The following is a 14,046-nucleotide window of genomic DNA, read 5'->3' on the forward strand; positions in this document are numbered from 1 at the left end:
TGTCCCCAACACACCTAATAGGTGCACTAGTTCGGCGAAGAGATAGTGAAATACAGTGTGGTATAAATAAGTATGAGCAGAGAGCAACGGTGCCGTAAAAGTGCTTGGCGTGTAGTCGATGGTGGTGGTATTGCAGCAGTAGTAACGCAATGAAACAAGTAAACAAGCAGTAGTAACGCAAAGTAGTAGTAACGCAGCAAGTAGTAAACAAGCAAGTAGTAACTCAGCAGTATTTAGGAACAAGGCCTAGGGAATAGACTTTCACTAGTGGACACTCTCAACATCGATCACATAACAGTAACAGATAAATGCATACTCTACACTTTTGTTGGATGATGAACACATTGCGTAGGATTACACGAACCCTCAATGCCGGAGTTAACAAGCTCCACAATAATGCTCATGTTTAAGTAACCTTTAGTGTAAGATAGATCAACGCTACTAAACCAAGTACTAGCATAGCATGCACACTGTCACCTTCATGCATATGTAGGAGGAATAGATCACATCAATATTATCATAGCAATAGTTAACTCCATAATCTACAAGAGATCATGATCATAGCATAAACCAAGTACTAACACGGTGCACGCACTCGTCACCTTTGCACACATGCAGGAGGAATAAACTACTTTAATAACACATCACTAGAGTAGCACATAGATAAATTGTGATACAACATGCCGCAATCTTAAAGAGATATAAATAAGCACCTCACTATGCCATTCAATGAGTAAGTATTCTGTGAAATCTAGCCTAAGAGACCCACACGGTGCACACACTCGTCACCTTTACACACGTGGGACGAGGAGTCTCCGGAGATCACATAAGTAAAACCCACTTGACTAGCATAATGACATCTAGATTACAAGCATCATCATATGAATCTCAATCATGTAAGGCAGCTCATGAGATTATTGTATTGAACCACATAGGAGAGAGATGAACCACATAGCTACCGGTACAGCCCCCGAGCCTCGATGGAGAACTACTCCCTCCTCATGGGAGCAGCGAGCGGTGATGGAGATGGCGGTGGAGATGGCAGCGGTGGCGATGGAGATGGCAGCGGTGTCGATGGAGAAGCCTTCCGGGGCACTTCCCCGCTCCGGCAGCGTGCCGGAACGAGATCCTGTCCCCCGGATCTTGGCTTCGCGATGGCGGCGGCTCGGCAGGTTTCGTGGGTTTCGTCAATTGGTATCGGGTTTTCTGATCCAGGGGCTTTATATAGGCGAAGAGGCGGCGCAGAGGGCCGACAGTGGGGGCCACACCATAGGGCGGCGCGGCCCCTCTCGGCCGCGCCAGCCTAGGGTTTGGTGGCCCTGTGGCCCCCCTCTGGTCCTTCCCGGGTGTTCTGGATGCTTCCGATGAAAATAGGAACTTTGGCGTTGATTTCGTCCGATTCCGAGAATATTTCGTTACTAGGATTTCTGAAACCAAGAACCAGCGAGGGCAATCAACATTGATGGAACTGGATTCGTTGATATGGAAGCATCAGTATTCCGGAAACTTCAAGAGGTACTTAAATGAAGCTTGCAACATGATTTTTGTTGCCACCCGTTTGGGTTTTTCCTTCAGTTTTCAGTGTATTAGTTGAATACATATATGCATTGTGTTATATGGATGAAACTTACAAATGCCTTGTTCACTTTGCAGGCCCATAAGAGGAAGCAATGTGGATAACTGGTGCTTTGCGGAACATGAGCTTGCAACTTGCAGAGTACATTTTGTTGTCACAAGTCACGCCAGCTGAGGATCATCAGGAGTTCAGGACAGTTCAGATACATAGTCAGAACAAGTTTCAGGTTTCGTTGCTGATATATTGTTGTGAGTTACTCACATGCCTGTCTCAATTTGTACCCAGTTACCGCCATGTGTGCTTGTACCTCAACTCTTGTATTCTTACAGGTCTGTTTGGAGTATTTCATATCTTAGATATTACAGGCAGTTTTGTTTAGAAGTGAAAAGAAAATGAAGCCCTCACAATCATACTTGCATTTTCGACCGCACACTTATTATTCACGGTAGATGCCTATTTTGGTTGGTTCTTTGGATGGTGAAATACTGTTTCAGTCCACATCTCGTGGTGCAACACGTGAATAATATACCACGCAGAAAAACAAATCTGAAGTGTTCCTAAATTCTTAAATCTTACTGTATTTGGTTAGGTGAGATTTAAGGTGGATTGAAGGGGATTAAGTGTATTAAATCCCTTGTGAGTTAAAATTTGACTACTTTAATGGTTGCGCGCGTGAACGCAGACTTGCATTGTGACTCAAATTTAAATTATGGGTAAACCTTTGTCGGTATTTATAGGTCCATGGTTCATCATCTATTTTTATCTGCAATACTCTCCAACCTACTTTGTGTGGGGATTAACCGAACTGAAGATGCCATACACTTGGCAATCAATAGTTCATACTCCCTCCCCCTCACGAAGATTATTCGAGATTTGTCAGAATTTAATTTTAATAAATTTTAAACAACCTTCATGGGACGAAGGTACTATGTGATTCCAGGTTAAGTCGAAAAGAGACGCGATGCAGTTGGCAGCCGCTGTGACGAAGTTTTCATCTGAACTGTTAGAGCATCTCCAACAGCCGCGCTAAAAATCGGTGTGCTAAATCTAAATCCCGCTTCTGCCGCGCTGTAAACGGATGGCGCGTGCTGGGCCGGAATTTGCCCCGCCGGAAGCTCCATTTTTTACCAGGACATTTTCGTGTAGTCTCCTTCTTAACGTATCAATCTATATATTTAACGCCGTAATTTTTGAAGACATAGAAATGTGAGGTTTTGAAATTTTCGAAAATTTGAAAGTGCGTGGAGCACTGGTGCCCATGTGCACTTGGTGGCCATTACTTTGGTGTAGGCATGCTAATTGATGAAGCTTCCACTCCACGACCTGCCTTGCACCAAATCCGTGTCCTGTGAATGCAAACAAAAGGAAACAGACTCCATATATATTAAGTGGAAAGATTGAAACGGCCTACCCTATCCTACTTTCCTTTTCTTAAAACTGGCATTGTTCTCTTCTGTAAGAGATACCCAATCGGTTCATGTGATGCCGATTCTCAAGCCTGCTTGGCTCACCATATACGAACGTCACGTGTACGAGAGGATCATCCGGTGAGGTTCGAGAATAAAAGCGTCAATGTAGCGATCAGTAACTTCTTGAATGTCAACATAATAACAGTGCTAGAGCACCACTCGTACCATTAATTACTGTCTTTCCCGGAGAAACCACGTAGACCAAGGCGACTCCGAAGCCGCCGGATACGATCACACTTCTGCCTAGTTTCACACAAAAAGATTTATTGAATCCGAAGCAGCTCGGAAACAAAATTATTGACTAATGATTTTGGTTTTGTCAGATTTATTTTTACTTGTACGAACAGTCGTGGACGATGGAGACAAAATGTAACGGACTCCAAACATTAAGGGAAGGAATGAAACGGCCTACCAATCCTACTTTCCTTTTCTAAAAAATCAGCTGGCATCGTCCTACGCGTTCAGCCCGGGCGCACATGCATGCAGGCCTCTCCGGTTGTCCGCTAGCTGACGAGAGCCCGTGTGCCTCGATGAGCCTATAAGTACAGGGGCTCACCGGCCGGGCTAGGGCACACTCCATCCACCGACCACAAGTACGTCAACCAACTCCTGCACGTATACAATCACACACTGCCACCCACCTCGATCAGTCCGCGAAGCATGGCTGCAGCACGCACCCGCCCGCTTGTGATCGCCGCCGTCATCATGGCGGTGGCCATGGTTTCCACCGGCGGCGGAGTTCGCGCCGACGACCCGTACCAGGTCCTGGAGGCCCACGGCCTGCCGAGAGGCGTGCTACCTCTGGGAGCGGTCGACTACCACCTGGACCCGGTGAGTGGCCAGTTCGACGTCACCCTCCCGTCGCAGTGCGACGTCACTGCGGGCTCACGTACCGTAAGGTACGAGGCGAGCGTCTCCGGTACGATCAACAACGACACCCTCTCAGATCTCAACGGCGTCGCCGTGGACTTCGTCTTCTGGATCCCGATATCTTCAGTCAGGAAGGACGGCGCCGATCTCATCTTCACGGCAGGGCCAGCCCGGGAATCATTCCCGGTGACCACCTTCGCGAATTCTCCAGCCTGCATGTGAGACACCGAGCGCGCGCAGCTGGAGAACTAGCCCGCCGACGCTGCTCCCGGCCGATACAGCAGCTGCGCTTCTGTCGCGGTGATCTCTCAGTGTTTTAGTTTCTGTCTTTCTTGCTTTAGCTTTGCTGCCGCCACGCCAGGCAATGTACCAGTGACTGCCAGTACCCGTGAATAAAAAAACTGCTGTTGTGTTTCCCTTACATGTTCTTGCGCACCTGTCATGTTTCTTCCGCACCTGTGACCACCACGAGTCAATAAACTTTGTTCTATCGCCCTGCTTGTACCTCTATGATTTCATATATTGATTTACTTGTCATGTGTTTCTCATTAATTTTCGGCACCCACTACTGATGCACGTGCCATTACATGATTCTTCAACGTTTTGAAGATAAGCACAGTTTGCGCTAAGTAGATTCATCGCCTTGGACAAAAATCAAACTACCATCCACCACTGAGCCACAAACAACAACTTAGATCCGCCCTCGACGCGCCGACCCTCCCCGGTCCGACCTCGAGGAGCGCGAGCGCGCCTTCGCCGCCGGCGGGGGCCCGTACGTCGACCCCGACGAGCTCGCCAGGCGCGAGGACAAGCGCAAGGCCGCCGACATCGACCGCGAGCTCAGCGAGTTGAAGGCCAGGAAGAACTCGCGCATCTCCGGATCTGCTTCGACCTCGGTAACGTCTCGCTGTTCCTTGAGTCTATTCACTTTCGTTTGTTTCTTCGTGCTGGATTGATATCATTGTACTCTAGTAGCTGCAACCTCTTACTAGTGCCTTATGGGGTGATGAATGTTGGGGAATTTCTCCTTTAGATCTGAAAGATAGATAGGATGATGCACCTTGGCTAGCTTACTTCTGAATTATTGCCAAGTGTGATAGTTGGATAGGTTTATTGCTGAAGTGTGATAGTTGATCAGAGCCAGGGGATAGGTTGGGTAACATTGTAGCCGTACAGACGAAGGTGGAACAGTATGTAACTGACCACTTGTGGCGTTGAGTACATACTAATTCATCATCCAATACCTTTGTCTAATTTGTGGGTTAACATACAGAACGGGACCAGGAAAAGTATTTCATCATCTGCAGTATCAATGTGACCATGTCTAAATTATTCAGCATCAAACATCTTGCCTTCCACGTACAATAGCTTTGTCTAATATTGAAGAAAGGGGCACTTGCCAGATTTCCCGTTTCTCTGCCTTACCATAAATTTCAAGATATTACGAGCCTATTTGCAAGTTGCATGGTATTTGTTGATTCGTATTATTAGCTTCCGTGCTGACCACAACTTTATTATTTCCTTTTTATTTCAGGCACATGGAGACAAGAAGGGTGGAACTCGAGAGAACGGAGTAAAAACTGACAAGGGGAATTATTTGAAGGTTTCATGGGAAGGTGGAGCAGATTACTATACTGCTGCAAAGTTGGAGGACATCTTTAAGCAATTCGGCAAGGTTGAAGACATTGTGATCAAGACCAAAAAATCAAGGAACAGGGGTTCAGCAATTGTTGTCATGGCTTCTAAAGAGGCAGCAGTAAGTCCCGTTTCTCCCTCTTTTGTGTTGGGAGATTTTTTCCACCTTAATTAGAAGTCATGGGGTGGGATTACAGATTTCGTTTTAATCCACATTAGAGTCTAAAGGAGTATTTCACTAAAAATGATAGATCTTGAACTAGCACAGGATAATGAGTTTGTTTTGATCTGCAGCAAGATAAGAGTCCATAGGAGATTTGAAATCGAAATGATAGATCTTCTAGCAAAGGATAATGAGTCTATTAATCCGCTGGAAGATAGGCGCCCATAAGAAATTTTACAAACTCTGCATGCCTATGTTTAATAATTAATCCTTCATGGTATGTTGCTTGCTCTATTTATGCTTTGATACTGATATAGGAGTCTTTAAGAACTTTTTACGAAGTCCGCATGCCTATATTTGATAAATAACTATGCACCTGTGTATGGTTCAGAACCGATGCCATTCTGAGTACAACGTCCTGTGGAACTTTAAGAAGCTGCATTATCTGTCTCGAAGTTGATTGTATATTTTAGCTATGTGGCTAACCAAATACTTGTGTTGATCTTATAACAGAAAACCGCACTGAAGAACCATTCTGTGTACAATGTCTTCCCGGTCCCATTAATGGTTGCTCCTGTTGAAGAATCGGGTCCAGCGTTCGCAACTCCACCATCTGAACCACCGAGGGCGATCAACATTGATGGAACTGGATTCGTTGATATGGAAGCGTCGGTATTCCGGAAACTTCAAGAGGTACTTAAATGGAGCTTCCAACATGATTTTTGTTGCAACCGTTTGGGTTTTTCTTCAGTTTTCACTGTATTAGTTGAATACATATATGCATTGTGTTATATGGATGAAACTTACAAATGCCTTGTTCACTTTGCAGGCCCATAAGAGGAAGCAATGTGGATAACTGGTGCTTTGCGGAACATGAGCTTGCAACTTACAGAGTACATTTTGGTGTCACAAGTCACACCAGCTGAGGATCATCAGTAGTTCTGGACAGTTCAGATACATATTCGGAACAAATTTCAGGTTTCGTTGCTGATATATTGTTGTGAGCTTCTCACACGCTGGTCCCAATTTGTACCCAATTATTGCCCTGTGTGCTTGTACCTCAACTCTTGTAATCTAGGCCTTGTTGGAGTATTTTTTATATATATCTTAGATACTAATTTTTTATCGGGTGATGAATGTTGGGGAAAGAATTTCTCCTTAGATCTAAAAGACAGATAGAATGATGCACCTTGACTAGCTTGCTTCTGAGCTACTGCCCAAGTATGATAATTGATCAGAAGGGATAGGTTTATTGCTGAAGTGTGATAGTTGATCAGAGGGGATAGCTTACTTCTGAATTATTACTAAATCAGCGACAACTAATATAGAACGGAGGGAGTACTAATTTGCGGCTTTATAGCATACATAAAGGGATCAGGAAAATTATTTCATCATCCAAAGTATCATTGTGACCATGTCTAAATTATTCAGCATCAAATATCTTGCCTTCCACGTACAATAGCTTTGTCTAATATTGAAGAAAGGGGCACTTGCCAGATTTCCCGTTTCCCTGCCTTACCATCAACGTAGATTTTAAGATAATACGTGCCTTTTTGCAAGTTGCACGATATTTTTCGATTTGTATTATTAAGTGCCGTGCTGACGACAATTTTACCATTTCCTTTTTCATTTTAGGCACGTGGAGACAAGAAGGGTGCAACTCGAGAGAACGGAGTAAAAACTGACAAGGGGAATTATTTGAAGGTTTCATGGGATGGTGGAGCAGATTACTATACTGCTGCAAAGTTGGAGGAGATCTTTAAGCAATTCGGCAAGGTTGAAGACATTGTGATCAAGACCAAAAAATCAAGGAACAGGGGTTCAGCAATTGTTGTCATGGCTACTAAAGAGGCAGCAGTAAGTCCCGTTTGTCCCTCGTTTTTGTCTTGGGAGATTTTTTCCACCTTAATTACAAGTCCTGGGCTGGGATTATAGATTTCGTTGTAATCCACATTAGAGTCCAAAGGAGTACTTTACTAGAAATGATAGATCTTGAACTAGCACAGGATAATGAGTTCGTTTTAATCTGCAGCAAGATAAGAGTCCATAGGAGATTTGAAATCGAAATGATAGATCTTCTAGCAAAGGATAATGAGTCTATTAATCCGCTGGAAGGTAGGCGCCCATAAGAAATTTTACAAACTCTGCATGCCTATGTTTAATAATTAATCGTGCATGATATGTTGCTTGCTCTATTTATGCTTCGATACTGATAGGAGTCTTTAAGAACTTTTTACAAAGTCCGCATGCCTATGTTTACTAACTATGCACCTGTTGTTTATGGTTCAAAACTGATGCATTCTGTGTACAACGTCCTTTGGAACTTTACCAAGCTTCATTATCTGTCTCGAATTTGATTATATATTTTAGTTATGCGGCTAACCAAATACTCGTTGATCTTATAACAGAAAACCGCACTGAAGAACCATTCTGTGTACAATGTCTTCCCGGTCCCAGTAATGGTTACTCCTATTGAAGAATCGGGTGGCTCACCAGCATTCGCAACTCCACCATCTGAGCCACCGAGTACAATCAACATTGATGGAACTGGATTTGTTGATATGGAAGAGTTGGTATTCCGGAAACTTCAAGAGGTACTTAAATGAAGCTTGCAACATGATTTTTGTTGCAACCGTTTGGGTTCTTCTTCAGTTTTCACTCTATTAGTTGAATATACATATGCATTGCGCAATGTGTCATATCGATGAAACTTACAAATGCCTTGTTGACTTTGCAGGTCCAGAAGAGGAAGCAATGTGGATAATTGGTGCTTGGAGGAACATGAGCTAGCAACTTACAGATGACATCTGCTGTCACAGGTCACAACAGCTGAGGATCATCAGGACAGTTCAGTTAGAAAGTCGGAGCAGTTTTTTTGATTTTGTTGCTGATATATTGTTGTCATTCCTGCATATGCTTGACCCAAGCTGTACCCAGTTACTGTCATTGCGTGCGTGTACTTCGACTATGTATTCTTAACTTCTTACAGGTATGTTTTTTTGGAGTAATTTGTACTCCTATAGGAAGTGAAAGGAAAACAAAACCCTCCACTGTTCATATTTGTATTTCCCATGGCGCAATTCTTAATTGCTTTTCACTGCTGGCTCTAGATATTCATAGCATCTCTACCAGAGCCTCCTCGCTGACCGCACCAAGACCTGAAAAGCCTTTTTTTGGGAGGCATTTGGCTTGTCAAAGAGGAGCCTTGTGACGAGAACGATCCCAGCAGCAACTGGCGATGGTATCAAACAACACGCTGGAATGGAACCCCTCTCTTGTATACTAGACAGCACATGCAGTGTCAAGCTGCTCGTCCCCAAGGTCCACTGCCGGCCGGCTCCGGCGTTGCGGCTGCTGTTCTGACCGCAACAGCACGAACTGTTTGGGTTCCTGAGTAGCGGTCAAATGAACTGTAACATCTTATTTGTTATGCTCCAGACGAGGATTTGTAATCTAAAAAAAAGGAGGATTGTTGCTGACCTGCTCCAAAAGCTTGTTCGTTCTCCAGCATCCCCTTGTCGACGATGGTCACTGGCCCTGTTCTACAGTATGTGGACGATAGGCTGATCATATGTCGCGCTACTCCCTCCGCTGCTCTTGCTCTTAAAATCCTCATGGACTCCTTTGCGGACGCTACAGGCCTGGCTATTAACTTGGCCAAGTCTACCTTCGTTCCCATGAGCCTCTCTGATGCCGAGGCTGATGCCACCTGCTGTATTTTGGTGGTCTGTCTTTTCCTCTGCAATGCCGTTCTGAATGCCCTTCCTTGCTTCCCTATCGCTGAAGGAATTCCTACATGGAAATTCTTGTTTGCGGCCCAAGTTAGCAAGGTTTAAGATTTTTTTAAAAAAAAGTCAGATGAAGTAAAGTTTAATCAAACTTTTAGAAAAATCTATGAACAATTATAGATACCATATGAAAATATATTTCATTATCTATCTAATGATATTTATTTTGTACGTTTCATGTTAATAATTTTTGACAAAAATTGAGTCAAACTTGATATAGTTTGACTTTCTGAAAAGAAAAATAAACCTTTAGGATGGAGGTAGTAACTTGCATGGATCCGCCGGTTCAATGCACTTACAGATCATTCGATCGTCCAGATCATCGTACTTTGTTCTATTTAGACGGCTAGGATCTGCTGATACCCCTTCGTGGATTGACTTAACATGTGTGTTTGGTTCATGGGCAAACATGTATAGGATGGGATGTGATAAAATATGTTTAATTAACGATTAATAAAAAAGATAAATATGCCATTAACACACCGGTTAATATGTAATTAACGGGTCCTTTTTTCCTTTGTGGTGGAGGCCGGACCTAGCGGGCGGCCGCCTACCCGTGCCTAGCAAGGTCACTACCCGCACATATTTAGCGAGGCCGTTTCTGTCGACTGGGTATGCCGCAGACGTAGCAAGCTCGTTGTTCGCCACGCCATGGAGGCCGTCGCCGCCGAGCTAGGGAGCCACGTTGAAAATCAAGTCCGCCGTTTACCGCGCCCTGGAGGCCGCCGATGTCGAGCTGGGGAGCCACGTGGAAAAGCAAGCCCACCGCTCGCCGTGACATGGTGGCCGCCGCTGAGCTGGGGAGCCACACATACGGCGGTGGCAGGTGTCGGAGTCGCGTCGACGGTCATGGATTCTCAGGCGGCTAGTGAGATTAGTCATGAAATTCACGGATCATATGGTCCAGCCTTTCTCAGAAATATTTAGCTTTTGGGATGGGATCATCCATATTTTCTGGTCACGAACCAAACACACGTTTACCACCTGAACGATACGCAGGGGGGACACCGGAGCACAGCCCCTCGACTTTTGCTGAGTACATGGCCATACGATTTTGAACACAAGAAGCCTGACGTAACAAACACAAACGACCTTGAAGAAACACCATGCATATGTAACATGAAGCAACAAAGTACGGTGAATCCATACAGTGTAGAAAACCCACTTTTTATAGACGAGTGATCAGATATCGATCTACACCCCTACAACTCTTACGTGTCGAGCTTGTTGTTACTGCTCGCCACGGCACAGCTCAGTCATCTCGTCGGCGGCATCTGAATCCCTCCTCGCCGCCGTCACCACGAGCCCGTTCTTCATCTGCAACACGACGGACAGCTTCGGCTCCACGACGTGCCCTGGCACCACCTCCAGGTCGAAGTTCCACACCACGGCGGCGACAACGCTCTTCATCTGCGCCACCGACACGTCCTTCCCCAGGCACGATCTCGGCCCGGCGTTGAACGGCATGAACCTGTGCGCCGGCACATGCCGCAGCACCGCACCACCGCCGTCTTCCGTCGTAACCCACCTCTCTGGTCTGTAGTCCGCGCAGTCCTCGCCCCACACGCGCTCCATACTGCCCATGGAGTAGACCGAGATCAGCACGGTGTCGCCCGCGCGCACCTCGTGCCCGCTCGGCAGCACGTCGTCGGCCAGAACCGCCTTGCGCTCGATCGGGCCCGGAGGGTGCAGCCTCATCGACTCGAACAGCGCCGCCGAGAGGTAAACGAGGGGTTTCGTCTCGTCCGGCTCGAACACCGCCATGGCGCTCTTGCTGTTGCGGGAGGCGACGATGGGCGCCAGTTCTCTCCTGATGTTGGACACGACGTGCGGGTGCTTGGTCAGGTTGTACAAGAGCCACGCCAGCGTCGTGCCGACCGTGTCGCGCCCGGCGAACATGTAGTTGATGATCGTCGCGTAGAGGAAGTCCTTGGGCTCCCCGTCCTCGCCCACATACTCTGGGTCGTCGATGTAGGAAGAAACTATGTCCAGCTGGTGCGCTCCGTTGTTCTCGTGTGCCCTTTTCTGGAGCATGTCCGCGACGAACCGGCGCAGCACCGGCTGTGCCACGGCGAGCTTCCTCTCGGGACCAACCCTCAGACGCCTCATCAGCTTCCAGCAAGACATTGGCACGGTGTGCCGGAAGAAGCCAACCTCCATGACAGCGTCCATGGCGTTCGGGACGTCCATGGGCGGCATGTGCACCGACAGAAGGCCAGGGTCCACCCCGAAGACCGGCATGGCCGTCATGTCGAAGGCGAACCTAGTGAGCAACTCCTGCATGTCGAACGGCGCCCGGGCGCTCGCCGCGCGCGCCAGCGCCGGCATGAGTCCTTTTTCCACCTTGTCGCAGCAGGACCCTGCCATGAACGCCAGCAGCCGCGGGCTGGCCATGAGGTGCTGCACCCGGGCGCGCTAGCGGCGCCACGACTCACCGTCAGCGTTGAAGAAGCTGCCGCCCATGGTGTCGAAGAAGGAGGCGAACTCGTCGCCCTTGGGGTAGTTGGGGAAGTTAGAGACAAAGATGTGGCGCACGTTGGCCGGATCGCAGGTACAGAAGAAGCGCATGCTGGGGGCGTGCACCTCGTTCGTTTTTCTTGTTCCCGCACTTGTCCCCCCTCGCGTTGGTTGCCTTGACCGGGACCGTTTGGTTCATGTGCTAAGAGCCGAGAACCCTCCGTGGCACTCGACCGCGCCCGCGGTCAAGTCTTCCGCGCGAAGAGCTGGTGCGGCTCGCTCCCGCTAATCCCTTCGAGCCAACCCCGCTTTCTTCTTTGTCGCAACGTGAGTGAGTTGCATGCTGGCTTTTCTTTTCCACCCAAGTGCGCTGCACCGGGACGTGTGCTGGTTAGGGCATCTCCAGCGGCGCGACGCAGGGCCGGACCGGCCGAAATGGGGGCCCTGTGCCAAATTTTGAAATGGGCCCTAACTTAAAGAAAAAAAGTTTAATTATAATTATACCTTGGCAATAAGAAGCAGTTAATGTGCATCTATATCAGATGCAGAATACTGGATAGTTGGTTAGCGCTGCTTTCCGTTCATTTGGTCCTACGTTTTGGGATCGAAACCGTTGACTAGTGGGTTGAATTGTTAGCAAATTACTTCCGTGGGTTGTTTTACTTTGGCCGGAGCTAGCTGGGAGCATGGGACGACGGTTGACTAGTGGGTTGAAATGTTATGTCCCTGGCAGACTAATCGGGGGTGACGTGCAGAATAAAAGCCTGGGAATTATAAAATTTGGGGCCCCAAACAATTATGGGCCCTGTGCCATCGCACAGGCCGCACTCCCGCTCGCCCGGGCCTGGTGCCGCGACGTATTTCGGACGCCCAGAATATCCGCGAACGTCGGGGAAATGGTCGTGTGTCCGTTTGCGTCCGGGGTTGGCTCCGGCGGCGCGACGCATTTTGGGCGCAGGCCAGAATTTAAAAAATATGAAATAGCGTCGACTTTGCACGAAATTACAGCCGCAAATTGAAGGCTGAAACAAGTTCATCACACTTTGCAGCTCGTACGGCGCAAAGTGGAGCAAAAGGGCACAACAAGGCCTGAACAGCAATAAAAAGAAGTCCAAAAGGTGGCCAAGGTGCTGGGCGCATGGCGCCGCCGCCGGCAGCGGCGATCAGCCATCGCGTGCGGATTTCGGCGCGCTTCTTCATGAGCCATGCCCTGGTGTCGTCGTCGACGCCGCTCAAGTCGGCAAGCATGATCCTTGTGTCTTCTGCACGCAATTTGGCCTCGGCGTCTGCCTTTTTGGCCTCGATGTCCAGCCTTTGGACATCGAGGACCTCCTTGGCGAGGTTCCGGTAGATGGCAGCTGCGGCCTCTTTTTCCAGACGCCTCTTCTCGTCCCTAGCAGCCATGGCGGCACGGTTGTCGGCCATTATCTTCTCCATGCTCTGCGTGAAAGCAATGGCCTGCGCCTCCCGGACGAGATCGGCCTTGGTAGCCTTGTGGCCTCATGGACGAGGTGGAAGGACTGGACGACCTTCATCATCGTCTTCGCCGTCGAGGTTGATCGCTGTCCCATTCCTCACAGCTTCGTTGTAGGCCGTAAAGCTTATCATCCACTTCTTGTTGTTTTTGAGCAGCTCCCAACAATGGACCATATGGAAGCCCTTCTTGTGTGTCGCCCTGAACTTCAGCAAGGCGCGGGATACCTGCAATCATAGCCGCCAATGATGTACAATGACACAAATTGACGCAATGACGCATATTGTGTAGAATGATGATGGTTGTATCGTGTTTACCACTCGTCATGACGCCAGTGCCGCTTACGGGGTTGTTAATAGCATGTTCGACCGCCGAGCAGAACTTGGCAGTCTCTTGTTTGATGTAGTTCCATCTTTTTCGGAGGGACTCCTCCGTCCGAGGGCCTGTGATATGGTAGGGCGGGTGCATCCTGGTCTCGTTGTACCGCTCGCAAGACCTTGGCCCAATAGACCTTGCCCTTTTGCTGGGCGCCATTGATGCAATCTTGGGTCGTTGCCAGCCACGCTTCACACAAACACTTATCCTCCTCGTCGACGAAGCCTTGTGTCCTGCGG

The 14,046-nt window shown here is 47.9% G+C and overlaps 1 protein-coding gene, 1 long non-coding RNA gene and 1 pseudogene across 2 annotated transcripts; 2 read left to right on the forward strand and 1 right to left on the reverse strand.

The window, feature by feature from the left end:
* The first annotated feature begins 1,437 nt into the window (after positions 1-1,437).
* Positions 1,438-2,045, forward strand: LOC124692944. Its single transcript, XR_006999796.1, has 2 exons — positions 1,438-1,515; positions 1,654-2,045. It is a non-coding gene; the product is annotated as an uncharacterized LOC124692944 (long non-coding RNA).
* A 1,660-nt stretch (positions 2,046-3,705) lies between these two features.
* LOC124657815 lies at positions 3,706-8,770 on the forward strand. The gene is made up of 8 exons (XM_047196314.1): positions 3,706-4,101; positions 4,611-4,811; positions 5,450-5,671; positions 6,227-6,406; positions 6,543-6,691; positions 7,349-7,570; positions 8,122-8,307; positions 8,451-8,770. The coding sequence occupies exons 1-5, from the start codon at positions 3,706-3,708 to the stop codon at positions 6,567-6,569; spliced, it is 1,026 nt and encodes a 341-aa protein (XP_047052270.1). The 3' UTR covers positions 6,570-6,691; positions 7,349-7,570; positions 8,122-8,307; positions 8,451-8,770.
* A 1,961-nt stretch (positions 8,771-10,731) lies between these two features.
* Positions 10,732-12,069, reverse strand: LOC124657824 (annotated as a pseudogene).
* Positions 12,070-14,046: the final 1,977 nt, after the last annotated feature.

This window comes from Lolium rigidum, chromosome 1 (genome assembly GCF_022539505.1).
Source record: "Lolium rigidum isolate FL_2022 chromosome 1, APGP_CSIRO_Lrig_0.1, whole genome shotgun sequence".
In the NCBI taxonomy this organism is placed as follows: Eukaryota; Viridiplantae; Streptophyta; class Magnoliopsida; order Poales; family Poaceae; genus Lolium; species Lolium rigidum.

Excerpts from the sequence above, each read along its gene's own strand:
- LOC124657815 (XM_047196314.1), top strand. The coding sequence starts at position 3,706 with ATGGCTGCAGCACGCACCCGCCCGCTTGTGATCGCCGCCGTCATCATG. Across the intron at positions 4,812-5,449 it reads CCGGATCTGCTTCGACCTCG|GCACATGGAGACAAGAAGGG; the intron begins GTAACGTCTCGC and ends TTTTTATTTCAG. Across the intron at positions 5,672-6,226 it reads TGGCTTCTAAAGAGGCAGCA|AAAACCGCACTGAAGAACCA; the intron begins GTAAGTCCCGTT and ends ATCTTATAACAG.